Below are 21,866 nucleotides of genomic sequence, written 5' to 3'. Positions count from 1 at the left end.
TCTCTCCTGCCCTCAACCGCCGGTCCTGGCTCTCGCCTCCCCTCAACCACCAGTCCTGGCTCTCGCCTCCCCTCAACCACCGGTCCTGGCTCTCGCCTCCCCTCGACCAACGGTCCTGGCTCTCGCCTCTCCTCAACCACCGGTCCTGGCTCTCGCCTCCCCTCAACCTCCGGTTCTGGCTCTCGCCTCCCCTCAACTGCGAGTCCTGGCTCTCGCCTCCCCTCAACCGCCGGTCCTGGCTCTCTCCTGCCCTCAACCACCATCCTGGCTCTCTCCTGTCCTCAACCGCCCGCCTGGCTCTCTCCTGCCCTGAACGGCTCGCCTGGCTCTCTCCTCCCCTGAACCGCCAGCCTGGCTCTCTCCTCCCCTGAACCGCCCGCCTGGCTCTCTCCTGCCCTGAACCGCCCGCCTGGCTCTCTCCTCCCCTGAACCGCCCGCCTGGCTCTCTTCTCACTTTCTCTGCCTGCTGAGCTCTCTCCTTCCCCGACCTGCTCACCCGGTCCTCTCCTCCTCTGCTCGGATTTCTCCTCACCTGATTCACACGCCCGGCTCTCTCTTTCCCTGCTCCACCCGCCCGGGGTTGGCAATGCAGAGACTCAATCTACCTGTCACATGACCGCGATCAACGAGTTGTGGACTCCAGCCATAGACACACTCCTAAACCTTGTGGACAACCTTCCCTTAAGAGATTAAGCTGTCCTCTCCTGCATCCCCTCCCCTCTCTGCCTGTCAGCTCTGATCTACTCTAGGCCCTCCACTCCTGCTGCTATCATTACTTAGTGTTGGTGCTACAATCCCATCTCTTATAGTAAATGATTTGCCCTAGTGTATGTGTTTTGTAAAAGTTTGATTTTTTTTCTACAGCTTACCTGTAAAATCCTTTTCTTGGAGTACCTCACGGGACACAGAGCAGCCATAATAATTAACTGGGTTATATACCACCTATCAGTGAATTGACACCGGTAAATCAATCAAACAAGAAGTCCTCCCTATATAACCCCTCCTACACAGTTAGTACCTCAGTACCTGTAGCAAGCAATAAACTTCCCAGATAAGAGGGGAGGGATCTCTGTGTCCCGTGATGTACTCCAAGAAAAGGATTTTACAGGTAAGCTGTAGAAAAAATCCTAATTTCTTTATCGTACATCACGGGGCACAGAGCAGCCATAATAACTAACTTGGATGTCCCCAAGCAATGCTTTTGAGGGAAGGGAAACCATTATGACCAAAGAAACACCATTAGAACAACAGAATCTATATTGCTGCCTGCAGTACACTGCGTCCAAATGCAACATCCCCCTAACATTCACTTGATAAAACCTAGTAAACCTAGTAAATGTATGCACCGAAGACCAAGTAGCAGCTTTGCAAATCTAAAACCATTGATGCTTGATGATGAACTGCCCATGAAGCACTAACTCTTCTGGTAGAGTGTGCCCTTACTGTTCCCTTAATCTATACGCCTGAACAATCACTTGGAGGAAATAGTCGACTTACAAGCAATACAACACAAGCAGAACATCAGTCTTCCGCATCATCGATAAACTGGCAGATCCACTGCTAAACATTCAACCTGGATGTTGCCTGCCCTTCCGGGGCTCTTCTGGCTTCACAAATCAGGATTCCTGACCTGTGCCGACAACTCAAGTAGACCATGAGTGTCTGAACTACCTCTAGAGTAGGTAGCGATCTTTCTCCTGCCGACTGTGGATTCGAAGAAAAACATAAAAAGCAAGACGCTGTCTTGATTCAAGTGAAAACTAGAAACCACTCTAGGCAATAGAGATGGATTAGTACGCAACATCACCTTACGATGTGCGACCAAGAATGGCTCCTTGCATGAAAGAGCCGCCAGCTCTGACACTCCACTTAGCTAAGTGATAGCAACCAAAGAAGCCATCTTCAGAGATACGGGACTAACAGTCTCCCAATTGGTTAAAAAAAATGGCCTCTGCAAAAACAGCCAAGAGTGAATCCCAGTCCCAAGGACACAAGAGTGGCCTGACATGTGGGACCATCTATGCTACATACTGTATGAAGTATGAATCCAGGAGTGAGAAACAATAGCCTCTGGAAAAAATGGATAGGGATGAACTCAAACCCTTAATGGTACTTAAGGCCAATCACCTTTCCCCTATTGATTGGAGAAAGATGATAAAAATTTCCCACTCATATTCCTGGGAGTGCCACTTCCTGGCTTCCCCCAGGAAAAAAATATTTCCAAGTCCTGTAATTGAGGTTCCCTGAAACCAACTTTCAGGGCTCAACAGTGTGGAGATACAGGACTCAAGACCATTAGGTCCCGTTGCACTGGGAGTATTCAAGGAGCAAAACCCGCAAGACTCGCTATGTCAGCCTACCAAGCCCTCCTAGGCTAATTTGACTAACACTATTATCAGTGTTACCACCTCCCAGATTCTTCGCAAAAGACGTGGGAGAAGTCCAAACAGAAGGAAAGCATCAAATAAGGGAGAACTGGTCCCTAAGATGTTACCAGTGCATCTGCCCCTATTGCCAGTGGGACTTTCGTCCCAGACACAACCTGTTCATACTTGTTGTGGAACTTGGAATCTAGTAGATCCACCTGCAGCATTCCCCCTGCCATTATACTATACCTGGAGTATTTACTAAAAAATATGTGAATAAAGCAGCGCTAGCGACAAATAACCAAACAATAAATATGTTACCGCTGCTGTAAAAAAGTACTAATACTTGAAAAATATAAAACAAAACACATACAGCGCTGGTAAGAAAATATAACCACACCATGAATATCCTATATATAAAGTGCTCTGTGCAATATTGCTAAACGTAAATACATAAATAACATAGGTAGTGAATGTTAGTATACAGTGAGTGCAATACACAAATCACCTGCTACTTGCCAATAAACCACATACATAAAGTGCAAATTTCAATAGATACGCATCGGTGCTACCCAATTGCTGGTAAAATGGTGAAATATATATTGTGTACTAGCAAAGTTAGAGTAATATAGTGCTAATAAATAATCCTAAATGAGTACCATCAGCTGGGCTACTACACAGGGCTCTTAATCGCAGCCTCACTGGAAAGCAAACAGCATCTCTTCAGCCTGTGCTGTCAGTCAATCACCATGGATGTTGTAAAGTGATGCCTCTGATGAAGATACAGATATGAATGGCTGATGTTCATAACAGATAGGTCATATACTTGCAGATGTCGACCCCCCAAAAAAAGAGAAAGGCAATATAGTGAAGTATTGCGGAGCTAAAAAATCACTTGCGCATCATGGCGCTACTCACAGAATCCACGGTTGCAATCAGGCATGTCAGAAAACTTCCGCGATCGCCACTTACAGCGTGCGTTCCATGGGAACAGGAAGAAGCGTCACTGGTTAGACGTGAGCCGGATGTTTCGTCGACGCGTTTCGCCCCTCCGCCAGGGGACGCACCGATGCGTATCTATTGAAATTTGCACTTTATGTATGTGGTTTATTGGCAAGCAGCAGGTGTTTTGTGTATTGCACTCACTGTATACTAACATTCACTACCTATGTTATTTATGCATTTACGTTTAGCAATATTGCACAGAGCACTTTATATATAGGATATTCATGGTGTGGTTATATTTTCTTACTAGCGCTGTATGTGTTTTGTTTTATATTTTTGGAGTATTTACTAGTGATAGAGACAGCACTCTTTGTACTGTCTCGGACAGAATGTTATTCGCCTTCCTTAGCCACATGACTCCTGGTGGTTGATATAAAGAATCTAACAAAAGTGAGTACACCCCTCACATTTTTGTAAATATTTTATTATATCTTTTTATGTGACAACACTGAAGAAATGACACTTTGCTAAAATGTAAACTAGTGAGTGTACAGCTTGTATAACAGTGTAAATGTTCTGTCCCCTCAAAATAACTGGACACACAGCCATTATCTTCTAAACCGCTGGCAACAAAAGTCAGTACACCCCTAAGTGAAAATTTCCATATTGGGCCCAAATTGTCAATATTTTGTGTGGCCACCATTATTTTGCAGCACTGCCTTAACCCTCTTGGGCATGGAGTTCACCAGAGCTTCACAGGTTGCCACTGGAGTCCTCTTCCACTCCTCCATGACAACATCACGGAGCTGGTGGATGTTACAGACTTTGCACTCCTCCACCTTCCATTTGAGGATGCCCCACAGATGCTCAATAGGGATTAGGTCTGGAGACACGCTTGGCCAGTCCATCACCTTTACGCTTAGCTTCTTTAGCACGGCAGTGGACATCTTGGAGGTGTGTTTGGGGTCGTTATGTTGGAATACTGCCCTGCGGCCCAGTCTCTGAAGGGAGGGAAGAATCATGCTCTGCTTCAGTATGTCACAGTACATGTTGGCATTCATGATTCCCTCAATGAACTGTAGCGCCCCAGTGCCGGTAGCACTCATGCAGCCCCAGATCATGACACTCCCACCACCATGCTAAACTGTAGGCAAGACACACTTGTCTTTGTACTCCTCACCTGGTTGCCGCAACACACGCTTGACACCATCTGAACCAAGTATGTTTATTTGGTCTCATCAGACCACAGGACATGGTTCCAGTAATCCATGTCCTTAGTCTGCTTGTCTTCAGCAAACTGTTTGCAGGCTTTCTTGTGCATCATCTTTAGAAGAGGCTTTCTTCTGGGATGACAGCCATGCAGACCAATTTGATGCAGTGTGTGGCGTATGGTCTGAGCACTGACAGGCTGACCCCCCCACCCCTTCAACCTCTGGTGCAATGCTGGCAGCACTCATACGTCTATTTCCCAAAGACAATCTCTAGATATGATGCTGAGCACGTTCACTCAACTTCTTTGGCGAGGCCTGCTCTGAGTAGAACCTGTCCTGTTAAATGTTGTATGGTCTTGGCCACCATGCTGCAGCTTAGTTTCAGGGTCTTCGCAATCTTCTTATAGCCTAGGCCATCTTTATGTAGAGCAACAATTCTTTTTTCAGATCCTCAGAGTTCTTTGCCATGAGGTGCCATGTTGAACTTCCAGTGACCAATATGAGAGAGTGAGAGCGATAACACCAAATTTAACACACCTGCTCCCCATTCACACCTGAGACCTTGTAACACTAACGAGTCATATAAAAAACGGGGAAGGAAAACGGCTAATTGGGCCCAATGTGTACATTTTCACTTAGGGGTGTACTCACTTTTGTTGCCAGCAGTTTAGACATTAATGGCTGTGTGTTGAGTTATTTTGAAGGGACAGAAAATTTACACTGTTATGCAAGCTGTACACTCACTACTTTACATTGTAGCAAAGTGTCATTTCTTTAGTGTTGTCAAATGATAAGATATAATAAAATATTTACAAAAATGTGAGGGGTGTACTCACTTTTGTGAGATGTATATGCCTGCAGAAGCATTACTGGATTACACCTACAACTGGTTCGTCCCAACATCCAGAGCAAGGCGTTCTTGGCCAACAATCCAAGATATTGATGGGCAGTACTTTCTACTGTGGAGACCAAGTCCACTAAACTATAGCCACCTTCAAACCAACTGGAGAAGCTGGCATCAGTGGTTATCTTGCCCATCTCTTCTCCAGATCTTGAACCATCAACCAGCAATCTTAGCTCTGTAATATCCCGGTAATAGAGCCCTCTGGCAATCCAATGCCTGGAACTTCATGTTCCAGACAGAGAGAATCATCCTCTACCAAATACCTGAAGTAGGGACTGTCCATAGGGAACGTGCCTTGACCTAGATACAACTTCCTCCTGAAGAAATGTATCAAAGGAAAATCTGGAACAGACTGCTTCCTGAACAAAGATTGAGGTAAACTGAGATTGGCACATCTGCGTTTTCAGCAAGTCCAGTACTGGGCTGTGAACCCTCGGAGCTGTGGCCAGCCCAAAGAGAGTCACAAAAATAAAAAAACGACGACTTTGTACTGCAATTTGTAAAAACCCTTGATGAGCCTGGAAAAAAACGGCACATGAAGATATGGTTCATTGATGACTATAGACCCCAAAATCTACCTCTCGCAGAGGTCAACACTAAATGGACAGAAGGATGTCCAGCGGCTTAAGATCTAAGCTAGACCTTACATCCCCATTTGGTTTTGGGACCGCTAATGGTTGAGGGTTTTTTGTTTTTTTAATGAGCCCATACCTTCTGCTCCAAGAGTCAAATGCAAGGCTGACAACTCTGTGGCAGACCCCGAAGGCCAAAAGAGGCATACCTACCTACCAAGCTTTTGCTGGCTAAAGATGGAGCAAAAACCACCCCAGAGATTGCCCTAAGATCTTCTGGCCTGAGATACTCTCAAAACACAGCAGCCTCAGATGCCTCCCTCACACAGGTAGGGGAAAGCTTACAGCATCTGGTATTCTCGGGGAGTCTCACATCCATATACTAGCCAGGCTTGATCCTGCTTAGGCTTCGATCAACAGATATCAGGCATGATCAAGGTGATGCGGTCGCAGTCCATGTGATGAAAAATGAATGCGTCAGGAAAATGCTGCAATGCCAAACACCACAGTGGCTCAGATGCATCTGACACCACTGTCCATTGGGGGGATGTGGACACCACCAGATCACTGAACCTGAGAGCGGTGCACCTGCCTCCCCTGGCTGCCTCTCCTTTCTGGAACCATTTAACTGGTATAACAGGTAAATAATGTAGTAACTATATTAGCCAACCTAATACACAATCCTCCAAGGATGCAGGCCTAAACAATGTTGGTTTACTGCTATACAATTCCTTACGTATGTAAGTATGCAGGTACCCAGGCATGCTGTTATGTAGGTACCTAAGTTATGCAAACATGCAGGCATACAAGTATTCTTGCCCTTCATGCATTTATGTATGCAGCTCAAGGCAATAAGCACATCTGTATGTATTCCAAAGCAAATAAGCATGTATGTATGTAGTCCTAGGCACACAAGCACATATGTACACCGTTTAATGCAACTAAGTACATATGTATACAGTTTATTGTAAATAAGCACATATGTATACAGTTTAAACCAAGCATTTATGTATGCAATATAACTGAAAACCTGCCAGCCTGTGTTTAAGCAATATGTATTTATGGAGGCATGCATTTATGGAAGCATGGAGGTATGTGTTTAAGCAAATATGCGTTTAGGCGAAAACACGCAAGCGTGTGTCCATGCAAACATGCACTTGCCCATGGAGACCTGCATTTACAGAATAGGCAAGCATGCATTTATGAAACATGTTTATGCAACATATATTATGCCACGAGGCTGCAGATGGGCAATGGTGAGGGCACATGGGCAATGGCGAGGCTGCAGAATGGCACTGATCAGGCTGCAATGATGGGCAATGGCGAGGCTGAGGATGGGCACTAATCAGGCTTCATTAATGGGCAATGGCGAGGCTGCAGATAGGCACTGATAAGGCTGCATTGATGGGCACTGACCCTTATTTTGCTTCAAAGTTCTTTATTTAAGCTTTTTTCCAGAAACTTCCCTCTTAAAATTAGGGTGCATGGTATACGCCGATAAATACGGTATTTGCTTTGTAAAAATAAATCACCTCTAATGCTGGGTGTCCTAAGTATGTGGGTGATGCAGGGTTATATATTTTTTTTAAAAATCCATATTTTACAATGGGGTACCTCAAGTTTGTGTATAAATGTAAAGGATGCCCCGATTTAAAAAGTTTGTGAAACGCTGCTCTAACATGCAAAGGGTAAATGGGGGTAATTGGCAGCAAGTTCATAGAGAAAAATGTCCAGCATCACGCTGGAGATGGGGATGAGAAAGACAGAGCCATTTCACTGTTGGGGAAAATTACTTTTTTTGTATGACTCCCATCATCAGGATAGGAAGTCAGAGGAAATTTCCCAAGTCAGTACAGTGACAAGAATTAAAACCTGAGCTTTTCCCATCCAACTAAAAATGTTGTCTTCAATGCTGTCTGTGTTTCTCACCCCCTGCAACATTTTTTCATCCCACTGCAGTGCAAGCAGGAGGTACTGCCTACACAAGAGTGCCAACTCTGCTCTGAATTCAGGAGCAGTGCAGCACCATTACCACACCATCACAGGAAGCCGCATGAAGTGGACTTCACTGGCAGGACCAACAGGTATTTGTGGGGCTGTGCAGATGAAATCTGTAAGCAACACATGACTACTGATCTCTCGGCTCTCTGTCTGCTCAGAGCAGAGAGCAGCGAGGGGGCAGAAGCAGCTGGCTCCAGCTGTCAACAGCATGCTGGGAAACTGGGCCAGCTGCCGATCAGACATTCAGGTGGATCTTGACTATATTGTCAAAATCCTTCAAGATTCTATAGCGGCTCTGCCACATCAGCTGATAGTGGCAAATAGCCAGCTATTGGCTGACTATGGGTCACAGGAGAACAAAATTAAATGCACTCCTGTGACCCACAAGAGAAGTATAGCCAAAAAAACCTTTTGGCCATACTTCTCTTTTAAATAGTAAAGCCTACTTCATGGTAATTTCTGAGGGAAAACTGGGGTAAGTAAATCTTATGCATGTTATTGTGCTCTGCCCTGCAGACTACTAATCCCATGATGCTTTTTGCTAGTGTTTTGCAATGCACATGTGTTTATAATTCTCGTTAGCTATGTTGGTACCTTCTACAAGTGGCAGCAGAGGAGGACTAACAAACAGAATATCTATAGCAGATAACAGCAGCAACCAATAGTGTTGCACAGGACTGAAGCCTTAGTCAACACAATGGCCAAGACCATACAGCAGTTTAACAAGACAGGTTCCACTCAGAGAAGGCCTCGCCATGGTCGACCAAAGAAGTTGAGTGCACGTGCTCAGCGTCATATCCAGAGGTTGTCTTTGGGAAATAGACATATAAGTGCTGCCAGCATTGCTGCTGAGGTTGAAGGAGTTGGGGGTCAGCCTGTCAGTGCTCAGACAATACGCCGGTAAAGGTGATGGACTGGCCAAGCATGTCTCCAGACCTAAACCCTATTGAACATCTGTGGTGCATCCTCAAACGGAAGGTGGAGGAGCGCAAGGTCTCTAACGTCCACCAGCTCCGTGATGTCGTCATGGAGGAGTGGAAGAGGACACCAGTGGCAACCTGTGAAGCTCTGGTGAACTACATGCCCAAGAGGGTTCAGGCAGTGCTGGAAAATAACGGTGGCCACCCAAAATATTGACACTTTGTGCCCAATTTGGACATTTTCACTTAGGGGTGTACTCACTTTTGTTGCCAGCGGTTTAGACATTAATGGCTGTGTGTTGAGTTATTTTGAGGGGACATCAAATTTACACTGTTATACAAGCTGTACACTCACTACTTTACATTGTAGCAAAGTGTCATGTTGTCACATGAAAAGATATAAAAAATATTTACAAAAACGTGAGGGGTGTACTCACTTTTGTGAGATAGTGTGTGTGTGTATATAAAATATCTGTGGACAGGAAAAGGTAATGCAGATTATATTTTCTTTCTAATTTAAAGTGGATGTAAAACCGATTCATGAATTCTGAGCTGGGCACATATATCTGCAGTGTTTTCTATCTCTCTTCAAAGCCGTAAGTCCCGTGGCTTTCTCCTGCTCTGTTCTTCTGTTATCAGCATGGTAACGTCTGACAAGTTCTTTGACACATGATAAAACCAGCCTGAAATTTGTGTCAGGGTGGTTGCTATAGATAGATTAGCAGACAAGTCTCTGCCTATATGGAGGGGGGTGTATGCCATTCCTTCAATCAGCTGTCTCACAGTATATGGCAAGACTCCCCTCCCCCTGCAGGAACAGAAAGAGAAAATTCTAACAGGACCTGCACTTTCTAAACAGTATATAAAGCTGAAGACAGCAGATATACATGTAGGAGGATTTGTTTCATTCCTGTGTATCATCTGAGGCTGTTCACTTCACTGGGTATATGTGAGGGTTTACATCCACTTTAAGTTTAAGAGCTGCAGCATATATTTTTTTTAATTGGAGGCCATAGTTCTACTTACTCTACCAAATAGGGTGCAAAACTCTTTTCAGTCTATCCAACACTAGTAAATCGCCATAGGCCTTTTTTCTCTTCATACGCCCCATACCTTTTTTCAGAGGTTGTAAGCAGTTTAATTTTATGACTAAGTAGCTTTTTTGCTAACACCACTCCTTATCAGCATGAATTTAATGCTTTGCTAACTGCTATGCATCAACCCATATACTGTATATAAAATTATGCATTCTTACCTGCACTGTCAGGAGGCTTCAAGTTAGCAAGGGCAACGATTTGGTGACCTGCCATGACACACTGCATCATATTGTAGCAACTGTCCTTTCCGCCACTGAAAAAAGATTTACACAATGTATGGGTCAGACAGTCGGAAACTTTGTGCAGAATCATACAGGTGGTGATGTCTCATTTTGCAGAACAAAAACCATTACATTACCATTACACATAAACTTCAGTTATTTAACCTGGTCAAATTCAGCAAAAATGCAGAGGTAGGCCTTTGAACAGTCCAATTTTTCTGGTGACTCTAGCCTCCAGGTGCTGCAGCCCACTGAAGTCTATTAGGATGCAAGGTCTGCATGGACACAGACACTCATCCTAATGTCACAGGCATGCGGGAGCCGCCCACCTGCACTTACATGCCTGTTACATTAGGACAAACAGCTGTGTTCATGCAGCCGCTGCATTCTAATAGACTTCAATGCGCTGCATGCACACAGCACCTGGAGGCTAAAGATGCCAGTAAAACCGACCAGTTCACAGTAAACCAGTCTCAGCATCTGTGTGATCGAGGCCTTAAGGTCCCCTATCTCAAAAAATATTTCATTCTGATATCTGTATGCTGCTACTAATACATGTAATTATAATATTTAGAAGTTAATGGGGAGCCGCAGTTATACTTTTGTAAACCGTACAAGTACATGAACGTTTGGCATTTGAGAAATACATATGGCCACGTATAGGAGTCACACATCACTTGAATGGAAGGCTGTATGCTGCACCTTTGGCTCTATGGGTGACGGAAAACACAGGAAAATTTACACTAGGCATATAAAATGCCTATAAATCTCTATGTGCAACCCTTAAAAAAAGTTTCAACTGCTTAAGCCCCCTGGCAGTCATAATTCCCAAACCCCCCCATCATTGTCAGTTTTGCTGGACAACTGGGTCTGTGTAAATGTCTAAAAAACCTAAATAATTTCTGAAAGCAGAGAACCTGCAGAATAAAAAGATGGTACTCCTGGGTTTGTATATTGGAAATTTGCATACATGTTTAGTAAATCTATATTTTGAATAATAAATACACTAAATATTTTTATTGCATACAAATCACAAATACCATTTCGACAACGTATAAAAGATAAGACTGTGCTGAGTTATTAAATACCAAATATGTTTAAACTCAAAATTAAAAAAAAACCTGTGCATTCTTATTAGTTTAAAGTTTAACATAAATAATGGATAAATTATTTTTATACATCTGGTGTGTGTGGAAACACCTAAAAAGTGCTGCATAACAGCTGTTTACGTATGCCTGTGTATTGTCTGTGCGAGTGGTTCTGTTAATGTTTTTTATAACATTTTTTTTTTTTTATACATACTACTTTTTTTAATTGAACTTTTATGGAACAAAATGAAAATCGGACACGCATTATTTGTTCAGATGCAGTGCACCACAATGTACAGCCATGTTTTGGCTGGAGTTATTGGAGAGATTTTGTATGTAAAACACATATACTCACCGGCCACTTTATTAGGTACACCTGTTCAAATGCTTGGTAACACAAATTGCTAATCAGCATCACATGGCAGGAGCTCAACGCATTTAGGTATCTAGACGTGGTAAAGACGACTTGCTGAATCTCAAACAGAGTATCAGAATGGGGAAGAAAGGGGATTTAAGTGACTTTGAATGTGGAATGGTTGTTGGTGTCAGACGGGCTGGTCTGAGTATTTAAAAAACTTCTGATCTACTGGGATTTTCACACACAACCAACTCTAGGGTTTACAGAGAATTGTCAGAAAAAGAGAAAATGTCCAGTAAGCGGAGGTTGTGTGGAGGAAAATGCCTTGTTGATATCAGAGGTCAGAGGAGAATGGGCAGACTGGTTTGAGATGATAGAAAGGCAACAGTAACTCCAATAACCACTCGTTACAACCAAGATATGCAGAATACCATCTCTGAATGCATAACACATCAAACCTTGAAGCAGATGGGCTACAGCAGCAGAAGACCACATTGGATGCCACTCCTGTCCTCTAAGAACTGGAAACTGAGGCTACAATTCGTACAGGCTCACCAAAATTTGACAATAGAAGATTGGAAAAAACGTTGCCTGGTCTGAGGAGTCTCAATTTCAGTTGCGCCATTCAGATGGTAGGGTCAGAATTTGGCTTAAATAACATGAAAGCGTGGATCCATCCTGCCTTGTATCAACAGTTCAGGCTGGTGGTGTAATGATGTGGAAGATATTTTCTTGGCATGCTTTGGGCCCCTTAGTACCAATTAAGCATTATTTAAACGCAACAGCCTACCTGAGTGTTGTTGCTGACCATGTCCATCTCTTTATGACTACAGTGTACCCATCTTCTGAATAATGTACCATGTCACAAAGCTCAAATCATCTCACCACTGGTTTCTTTAACATGACAATGAGTTCACTGTACTCCAATGGTCTCCACAGTCACCAGATCTCAATCCAATAGAGCACCTTTGGGATGTGGTGGAAGATTTGCATCGTGGATGTGCAGCCGACAAATCTGCAGCAACTGCGTGATGCTATCATGTCAATATGGACCAAAATCTCAGTGGAATGTTTCCAACATCTTGTTGAATCTATACCATGAGGAATTAAGGCAGTTCTGAATGCAAAAGGGGGTCCAACCCGGTACTAGCAAGGTGTATCTAGTAAAAGCAGCCTGTGAGTGTACGCAGGCTGGCCATACACCCTGCAATCTGATTGTACAGTCTCCCTTAGGTCTGCCAACAACTATGTATTAGGCTTCATTCGCATGAGTGTATACACCAGTGTGAAGGGCCAACTTCACCAACGTGGGATGCACAGGTGGTCCCTTGTGCAAGGAAGTAGGAGGAGTGTGTAAGTGAGCATGTGTTGCATTCCTTGAAGTCTCATGGGGGTAGTCCATCAAATAGGAAAGCTTTCCAGCTCCCTCTTGTCTTGCCCCCCACCTCCCCAACTTTCTGCCATCACTACCCATTTCCACTGGCCCATCACTGTGATGGGCTGCCTCCTTGCACAATAAAGTGCTCTTATACAAGCTAAAGCAGACCTTAGACTGCGTGTCGGGCTAAAGTGTCAGATCTCCATGCCCATTCAGAAAGGCCAGCTTTCAGCCACAGAAGATGTAAAGCAGGGTGCCCAACCAGTGGCCTGGGGAGCCCTCTGATGTGGCCCACGATCTCTTGCTCTGGGATGGCTGGCTAGCAAGCTCAGATCGTGGGTTGCCGACCCGCCGTCCTAGAGCATTAGTGTTGTAAATTAAGCCACTGGTAGAGGAAGCAAGCGACTCCGGAGCAGAGCCGCATAAGCCGATGCTACCTGTATAGCACCGGCTCCTGTCACAGGTGGAGTGATACCAAATGTACTCTGCCTGGGACAACAACAGCAGGCGATACGTGAATGGAAGACTGTTAAAAAAAACGTAAGGTTCTTACTAAAATCACAGTGTATATATGGGCATATCTCTTCTGCAGGGGTTACTGTGCTGATTTCAAATTGATCTGCAGATGCAGCGCAGTGCACCTGTGAGTTACCTGCACTGAGCCACAGGCTTCTGTTTTTACCTGCGGGTTACCTGTACTGAGCCATAGACTTCTGTTTTTACCCGAGGGTTTGGTGCGCTTTCAGAAAGTGCACCACACCTGCAGGATGTCACAGAAGTCTATGGCAAAGCGTAGCTAACCCGCAGGAAAGCCAAGGTGCACTGCGCTGCACCCACGGTGCTGGTAAAGTGCAGTGCATCAGTGTCAAAGCAGTCTTATGGGGCGTACACACGGTCGGACTTTTTGGCTACAAAAGCCTGACAGCCCATCCGACAAACTTTCGACGGACTTTCTAATGAACGGACTTGCCTACATACGATCACACAAAAGTCCAACGGATTTGTACGTGATGACGTACACCGGACTAAAATAAGGAAGTTGATAGCCAGTAGCCAACAGCTGCCCTAGCGTGGGTTTTTGTCCGTCGGACTAGCAGACAGATGAGCGGATTTCTGGGTCCGGCGGAGTTACGACGTAAAGATTTGAAGCATGTTCCAAATCTAAAGTCCGTCAGATTTGCAACTGAAAAAGTCCACTGAAAGTCCGGGGAAGCCCACACATGATTAGATTGTCTGCCGGATTTGGTCCGTCGGCGTCCGTCAGACTTTTGTAGCCGAAAAGTCCAACCGTGTGTACGCCCCATTAGGCTACTTTCGCATTGGTCAGACCCTTCATTCACCTCTATGGAGCGGCAAATGTAAAGGACTTGTGTCCTTTTACACCCGACTACCTCCAATCCAATTAAAAAAAAAAAAACACAAGGTGATCCATCCCCTTCCATCTGGGTGGATCGGAGTGGACACAGACCTGTCATTTACCCGCTCCACTCATTGTGACCCGCGACCAGTTACCAAGTCACCTAAAGTGGAGTTCCACCCAAAAGTGGAACTTCCGCTTATTCGTCTCCCTCCCCACCCCCTCCGGTGCCACATCTGTTTTTGACAGGTCCCCTTCCCCACTTCTGGAGACGGCACCGCGGCGAAGCTCGGCCCCCTTATTCCTTCCTCCTCCAGGTCAATTAGAAAGAGCAGCATGCTTCACGCATGCGCAGTAGGGAACCATCCTTTCGTGGGGGTGGGAGGTTGTCAGCAAAACTGTGGCTCAGCCGCCTAATTTTACTAATCTCCCTGGCCTCCAATCTGAAAAAAAGTCATGAAGGAATTGGATAATGCTGCCCATCATTCAACACAGAAGATAAGTACCTCTGGACATACAAAATCCATGGCACCATTTAAAAAATATCTGCAGTTCTAGTACAACCGAAGAAAAAAAACCTCAGAAATATGACAACAGACCATTCAAACTGCTCACAGAAATACAAATGTAGATGTGCGCATGATTTGCTATTTTTGAGAATTTACTGACTATTCCTTTGTAATCTACACCTCTCTGCGGAGTCGTTCCTAATTTTTTATTAAGTGTAATTGAAGGAAAACATTTATTTTTTTGGATAGAGTGGAGAGGGATTAGAACCCCAGTCAGGTATTATTGCTGTCTGTGCCCCCGTTTGGAAGATTCACCCTCTATATTTGTCCTGTTTACCATTATCACTAAAAAGTTTAAGTAAAATCCCACATTTTGAGTAGACATGAGAATAATAATAGAGGGTAAATGATCCAATGGGGACACTAGATTTGATGATGCTGGAGACACCCTTTGGAGGGATTTCCTTTCACTTCCTGTTTGGCTATGGGTAAGGATGAGCTCAGGCATGTTCGCAGAGCCTGCCAGGAAGTCGACACTGCAGTGCGCTAATCACAGGTAAGGATGAGCTCCGGCGTGTTCGCACACTCCACTCGCAGAGCCCGCCAGGAAGTCGGCACTGCGCTAATCACAGGCTGTAAGACATTTCCCGATCTCTGCAGCCGCGCATCAGATAAATGTCTCACTGCCTGCGATTAGCGCAGGGCAGTGCCGACTCCCTGGCGGGCTCTGCACGTGGAGTGTGTGAACACGCCGGAGCTCATCCTTAATCACAGGCAGTGAGACGTTTCCAGATCTCTGCAGCCGCGCATCAGGACAATGTCTCACTGCCTGTGATTGGCGCAGCACCGTGCCGACTTCCTGGCGGGCTCTGCACGTGGGCTGTGCGAACACGCCGGACCTCATCCTTATTCACCACACAAAAACACTCGGTCAGACATTGATCGGACATTCCGACAACAAAATCCATGGATTTTTTCCAACGGATGCTGGCTCAAACTTGTCTTGCATACACACGGTCACACAAAGTTGTCGGAAAATCCGATCGTTCTAAACGCGGTGACGTAAAACACGTACATCGGGACTATAAACAGGGCAGTAGCCAATAGCTTTGGTCTCTTAATTTATTCTGAGCATGCGTGGCACTTTGTGGGTCAGAAAGTTTATAGCAAGCTCTCAAACTTTGTGTGTCGGAAAATCCGATGGAAAATGTGTGATGGAGCCTACACACGGTCGGAATTTCCGACAACAAGGTCCTATCACACATTTTCCATCGGAAAATCCGACTCTGTGTACGGGGCATTAGTTACAGGATTTGCCCGGTTTGCTACGTATTAGTGAAACTGGCAACGCGACCGGCGCACGCCGATGTACGACGGCAGAATGGCACAGCTGGGCAAATGGGCGTACCTGTACGTCCATTTGAATTGCCCGCCGTGCCATTGCGTGCGCACGCCGGCCGGGAGCTCCGTGAGTCGGGTCGCGGGTCCCGCGGACTCGATCGCCGCGGGGATACCTGCGATCGCCTCACGGAGAGGACGAACGGGGAGATGCCGTTGTAAACAGCATCTCCCCGTTCTGCCTAGTGACAAGTGTCACTCGATCTCTGCTCCCTGTCATTGGAGCAGAGATCAGTGACGTCACACATACAGCCCATCCCCCTACAGTTAGTAATCACTCCCTAGGACACACTTAACCCCTCCCCGCCCCCTAGTGGTTAACCCCTTCACTGCCAGTGCCATTTACACAGTAATCAGTGCATTTTTAATTGCACTGATCGCTGTATAAATGACAGTGGTCCCAAAAATGTGTCAAAAATGTCCGACATGTCCGCCATAACGTCGCAGTCACAATAAAAATCGCTGATCGCCGCCATTACTAGTAAAAAAAAAAAATTATTAATAAAAATGCCATAAAACTATCCCCTATTTAGTAAACGCTATAACATTTGCGCAAACCAATTATTAAACGCTTATTGCAATTTTTTTTAACCAAAAATATGTAGAAGAATACGATCGGCCTAAACTGAGGAAAAAAAATTTTTTTTATATATTTTTGGGGGATATTTATTATAGCAAAATGTAAAAAATAATGTGTTTTTTTCAAAATTGTCGCTCTTATTTTGTTTATAGCGCAAAAAATAAAAATCGCAGAGGTGATCAAATACCACCAAAAGAAAGCTCTATTTGTGGGAAAAAAAGGACGTCAATTTTGTTTGGGAGCCACGTCTCACAACCGCGCAATTGTCAGTTAAAGCGACGCAGTGCCGAATCGCAAAAAAACGCTCTGGTCAGGAAGGGGGTAAAATCTTCCAGGGCTGAAGTGGTTAATGATTTAATACCTGAGGGGGGTGCAGCATGAGGTGTTATCACTGTAAGTAAAGTGTTGGGATGTATCTGGAATACAAACAGTCTACATGAAGTAATGAGATGCAAGTGTCATACAATAGAAAGCTCCTCAGTATGTGGACTCTCCGCTCACACAGCACTGCCTGCCAGCCTGCTCGCAATCACAATGTCACTGCTCATCCTAATGTATCACCTGATTAAAGCCACCACCTTCATTGTGGGAACAGGTTCTCTTCAATGATGCTCGGCTTCTGCTAACCAGGAAGTGACCGCACATGTGGCTCTGTGTATCAGGACCTCAAACACTTAGGTGACTACAGCAATGCCTGTACAGAGAGCAGCAGGCGGACCGAGAACAGCTTAGTGTAGCCTGTGAGAGATCACAGCCGTCTTATGACTGGCACACAGCTAGTGTACACTTCTGTTTTATGTTATACAACACAAAGTATACAGTATATACAGCTATTATATATAAATGAATGAGTGCCACAGCAGTACAATGTGTACACAGCATACACTGACAGGGGAGAGTGTTTAAAAAAAATAGGACCCGGATTCATACACTGACATTGTTGCTTTTTAACAATGTAGCACTGCACCCAAACGAGATTTTTATCATTTTTTCACACAATTAGAACTTACTATTGGTGGTTTTTAATCACCACTGGATTTTATGCTAAACAAACGAAAATAGACCGACAATTTTCTTAAAAAATAAACAAACATTTTTTATTGTTTGTTATAAAATGTAGCAAACAGGTAATATTTCTCCTTCACTTATGGTCGTTAATGAGGCGGCACTGATGAGGCTGCACTGATAAGCACTGTTAGGTGGCACTGATGAGGCTGCACTGATAAGAACTGATGAGGCTGCACTGATAGGCGGCACTGATTGGCGGCACTGATGGGCATTGATAGGTGACACTGATGAGGAGGCACTGATTGGCAGCACTGATGAGGCTGCACTGATGAGCACTAATTGGTGGCACTGATGAGGCTGCACTGATAGGTGACACTGATTCACAGCACTGATAGGCAGCACTGTTGGGACTGCACTGACTCGCTGGATCACAGACCGGAGTAAGGGGTCAAACCCGACCCCTTACCACATGATCAGCTGTCAGCCAATGACAGCTGATCATGTGATGTAAACAGAGCCGGTAATCGGCTATTTTTTCTCCTCACGCTATCAAAAAAAAAAACGATCACCGGCGGCTGTGAGAGGGACATCGGTCCCAATCAAGGAGAGCAGCCACCAGCTCATCTGTGCCCACCTGTGCTACCTACTAGTGCACAACAGTGCCATCTACCAGTGCCCACCAGCGCCACCTACGAGTACCCACAGTGCCACCCATCAGTGCCCGCAGTGCCACCTATCAATGTCACCAATCATTGCCCCGTCAACAGTGCTGCCCATCAGTGTCACCTACCAGTGCCCATCAGTGTCACCTACCAGTGCCCATCAGTGCCACCCATCAGTGCCATCTATCAGTGGTACCTAATAATAACACCTATCAATGCCCTTCAGTGCCCATCAGTGCCATCTTATCAGTGGCTATCAGTGCCGCCTTATCTGTGCCCATCAGTAGCGCCTTATCTGTCCCCATCAGTGCCACCTTATCTGTGCCTATCAGTGCAGCCTATCAGTGCCCATACCTCATCATCAGTGCATATCAATGAAGGTGAAAAATTACCTGTTTGCAAAATTTTATAACAAACTATGAAACATGATTTTTATTTTTTCAAAATTTTTCGTATTTTTTTGTTTAGCAAAAAATAAAAACCCCAGAGGTGAATAAATACCACCAAAAGAAAGCTCTAAACCCCAGAGGTGAATAAATACCACCAAAAGAAAGCTCTAAACCCCAGAGGTGAATAAATACCACCAAAAGAAAGCTCTATTTGTATGAAAAAAAGGATAAAAATTTCATTTGGGTACAGTGTTGCATGACCATTGTCATTCAGAATGACAGCGCTGAAAGCTGAAAATTGGTCTGGGCAAGAGGGGGGTTTAAGTGCCCAGTAAGCAAGTTGTTAAGCAAGTGAGGTGAGTTAATTTTCATTTTAGATTTTATATAAGGTTTTGGGTGGAGCTTAGCTAGGGTCAGTAGGGTGATATGTGTGTAGCGCTGGTAGATTTCTAATCTACCGCTTATAGGTAAATTTAATGGATCATCTGTGCTATACATTGTTCAGGTTTAATCTAATGTTAGTCTAGCCTCTGTTCCAGCTTGGCTGCGTTGCGTGCAGTTCCACATTGCGCCTGTGGGTGTCATTGTCCTTGTGGGTCAATGTTGGAAAACAACAAGCTGAAGTGTAGGAGTGCTCTTCTGTCCTGGAGATAACTCAGCGGAGGTGTTCCTCCGAGTTGCATTCTGGGAGAGGGTAATTATGGCGCAGAGGCCATGTTTTCGGGGAGCTTTTTGCCTCGAGGCCCTCTTGGCCTAGAGGTATGTGTCCGTGAGTGCTATCTCGTAGCCCCCGGTTTGGTCCCGTAGCCCTCCAGGGGAGGACCCGTCTTGGAAGGGACCATGCGGAGCGCTGGTCTGGAGAAGGGCCTGGTGACTCAATTGGAGAACGCATCCTAAATTACCCTACCGCACATGTACTGTCGGGTCGGCTTAAAGGTTCTGGTACTGTGTTTGCTGTTCATCGAAAACTACTACATCCTGTGGCAGAGGATCGTATGAGTTTGTCCCACCAAAGTCTGTGGCAGAGACTTTTAGTTCGTGCTGCGTTCCGGCTGCTAGGTCAGTGAGGGAAACCTATCCGGGCGGGCAAAGATTTAATCCTAAACTGAGGATACATCCATCCTAAAGATTTAAATTCCTTGACGCTACGCCAAGAAAAGGTATTTGAACACCCCTGCAACTCTCCTTCTACCTCTTTCCTGCTACTTCTTCCAGTTATCCCCATTAAAGCATTGAAAAGTACTTAAGTGACTGGTGCCTCCATTGCCTCGCAGTAAGCTCAACGGGGACCCCTAGACCCGGTGTTGGTGAAATTACAGGTAACAAGGTGACGGTAACAGCCCGCTTTAAATCAGCAGCTCCACCGTGAGTTAGTGCTACATGTGTTATAAAGGAATAAACTTGCGCGCCACTATGTGTAATTTTGTTTTTAAAAAATATCAACCTACAGTGAATATAGTCAAAATAAACTCAGAAAAGAAAAAAATAAAAGTATAGTGACCATGAATTAGCTGTAACCACTTGGAAGTGTGCACAAAAAACTATGTAATCAAATGTAAAAGAAATAAGAGTGGTGAGCTTATTGAATAGTGTGCTATGAATTAATATACTTAAAAAATTAACATGATATGTATCCAAAAACATACAATAAAAATAAATGTGAATACAAGTCCAACTAAAGACCAGTGGTAGGAGTCAGTTCATATAGAGATAAGAATCTCATAGGAGTAACTTGATAGAAGAAAAAACAGAAACACATCACTCCAAACATCTACTATTATATTTATGAATTGGACGCTCACCTCCAAAAATGACCCAAAAGGTCAAACAAGGCTCATCAGATAGTCAGATAAGAAATCTTGCTGATGGATCTGTAGAGACATCCAGGTCCCAAGCGAAGACGAAGAACTACGTCCAGATCTTAGTATAAAAACATCTTAGGAAACTCCATATGTAGAGGAAACAGCTCACTCCAAGAAATGGCACTTCTTGTATAAATGGCGCTCAAAGGAAACAAAGAACAGCCATAGTGCAATATTGCCAAATAAAAAGTAAATGTAAGTAAAAGAAGCTGCTAACATCAAGTAAGAATAAAAATCACAGTAATAAACAATGGGAGTAGTGATACACTCGCCTCCTCAGCGCACTTCCATAAAACACCACCGGAAATTACGTCACAAGGCTCCAACCGACGTGTTGCGTCACTGGTCACGTGACTTCCTCAAGGAAGCACAGAAGTGGACTTTTATTCACATTTATTTATTTGTATGTTTTTGGATACTTATCATGTTCATTTTTTAAGTATATTAATTCATGGCACGTTATTGAATAAGCGCACCACTCTTATTTCTTCCTTTTCAGCAGGGTAATAGGTACTGAGTGACTAAAGCAAATTCATTGAAACCCCAGGATAAGCAATACATTGTCACATAAAGCAGACCTGTTGTTCGTTGATGAGATGGAGAATATTTATTATTGAGACTGTTGTCTACCTCAAGTACAAAAAAAAGAGTACACAAAAATGGAGTTGAACCGAGCTTCTGGCCTAATTGAAGTGAATGTCTGTTGTCACTAAAAGTGCAAGTTGGGGCAGCACATCATCAGGCAATGGCAATTGACAGCTGCATCTCATGGAGGAAATACACTGTGGGATACAGGATTCTGAGAAGTACATAAACGTAAACCTGGTTGGGCTGTAGCTGATGGTGGATAGGGAATCCCCTCCATGTAGCACATGGCAAGTGACCTGGGATTTCATGTCACATAAACCTCAGGTGTTTGGCAGGACCCTATCCTGCACCATGAAGCATACCCAGGACTCAGTGCAAGTAGTATCCCCAGCCATTGGATGGATGTTACTATGATGACTAGGAGAATGGTTATTGCATAGGCTATTCTGAAG

General features: G+C 44.6%; 1 protein-coding gene across 2 annotated transcripts in view; it reads right to left on the bottom strand.

The window, feature by feature from the left end:
- The window catches only part of DPH6 (diphthamine biosynthesis 6), a 198,109-nt gene extending 180,508 nt beyond the window's left edge, over positions 1-17,601 (bottom strand). The window contains exons 1-2 of one of the 2 annotated variants that reach the window (XM_073609884.1): positions 17,484-17,601; positions 10,175-10,269 (exon numbers count right to left, since the gene is read on the bottom strand). In XM_073609884.1, coding sequence (XP_073465985.1) covers positions 10,175-10,244 — 70 coding nt within the window. In that variant the 5' untranslated portion in view covers positions 10,245-10,269; positions 17,484-17,601. Of the gene's footprint in view, positions 1-10,174; positions 10,270-17,466 lie in introns of both variants that reach the window. The other variant, XM_073609883.1, reaches the window with a different exon arrangement.
- Positions 17,602-21,866: the final 4,265 nt, after the last annotated feature.

This window comes from Aquarana catesbeiana, linkage group LG13 (genome assembly GCF_042186555.1).
Source record: "Aquarana catesbeiana isolate 2022-GZ linkage group LG13, ASM4218655v1, whole genome shotgun sequence".
Classification (NCBI taxonomy): Eukaryota; Metazoa; Chordata; class Amphibia; order Anura; family Ranidae; genus Aquarana; species Aquarana catesbeiana.
Note: the sequence above shows the minus strand (reverse complement) of the source record. Positions and strands in the feature narration are given on the sequence as shown.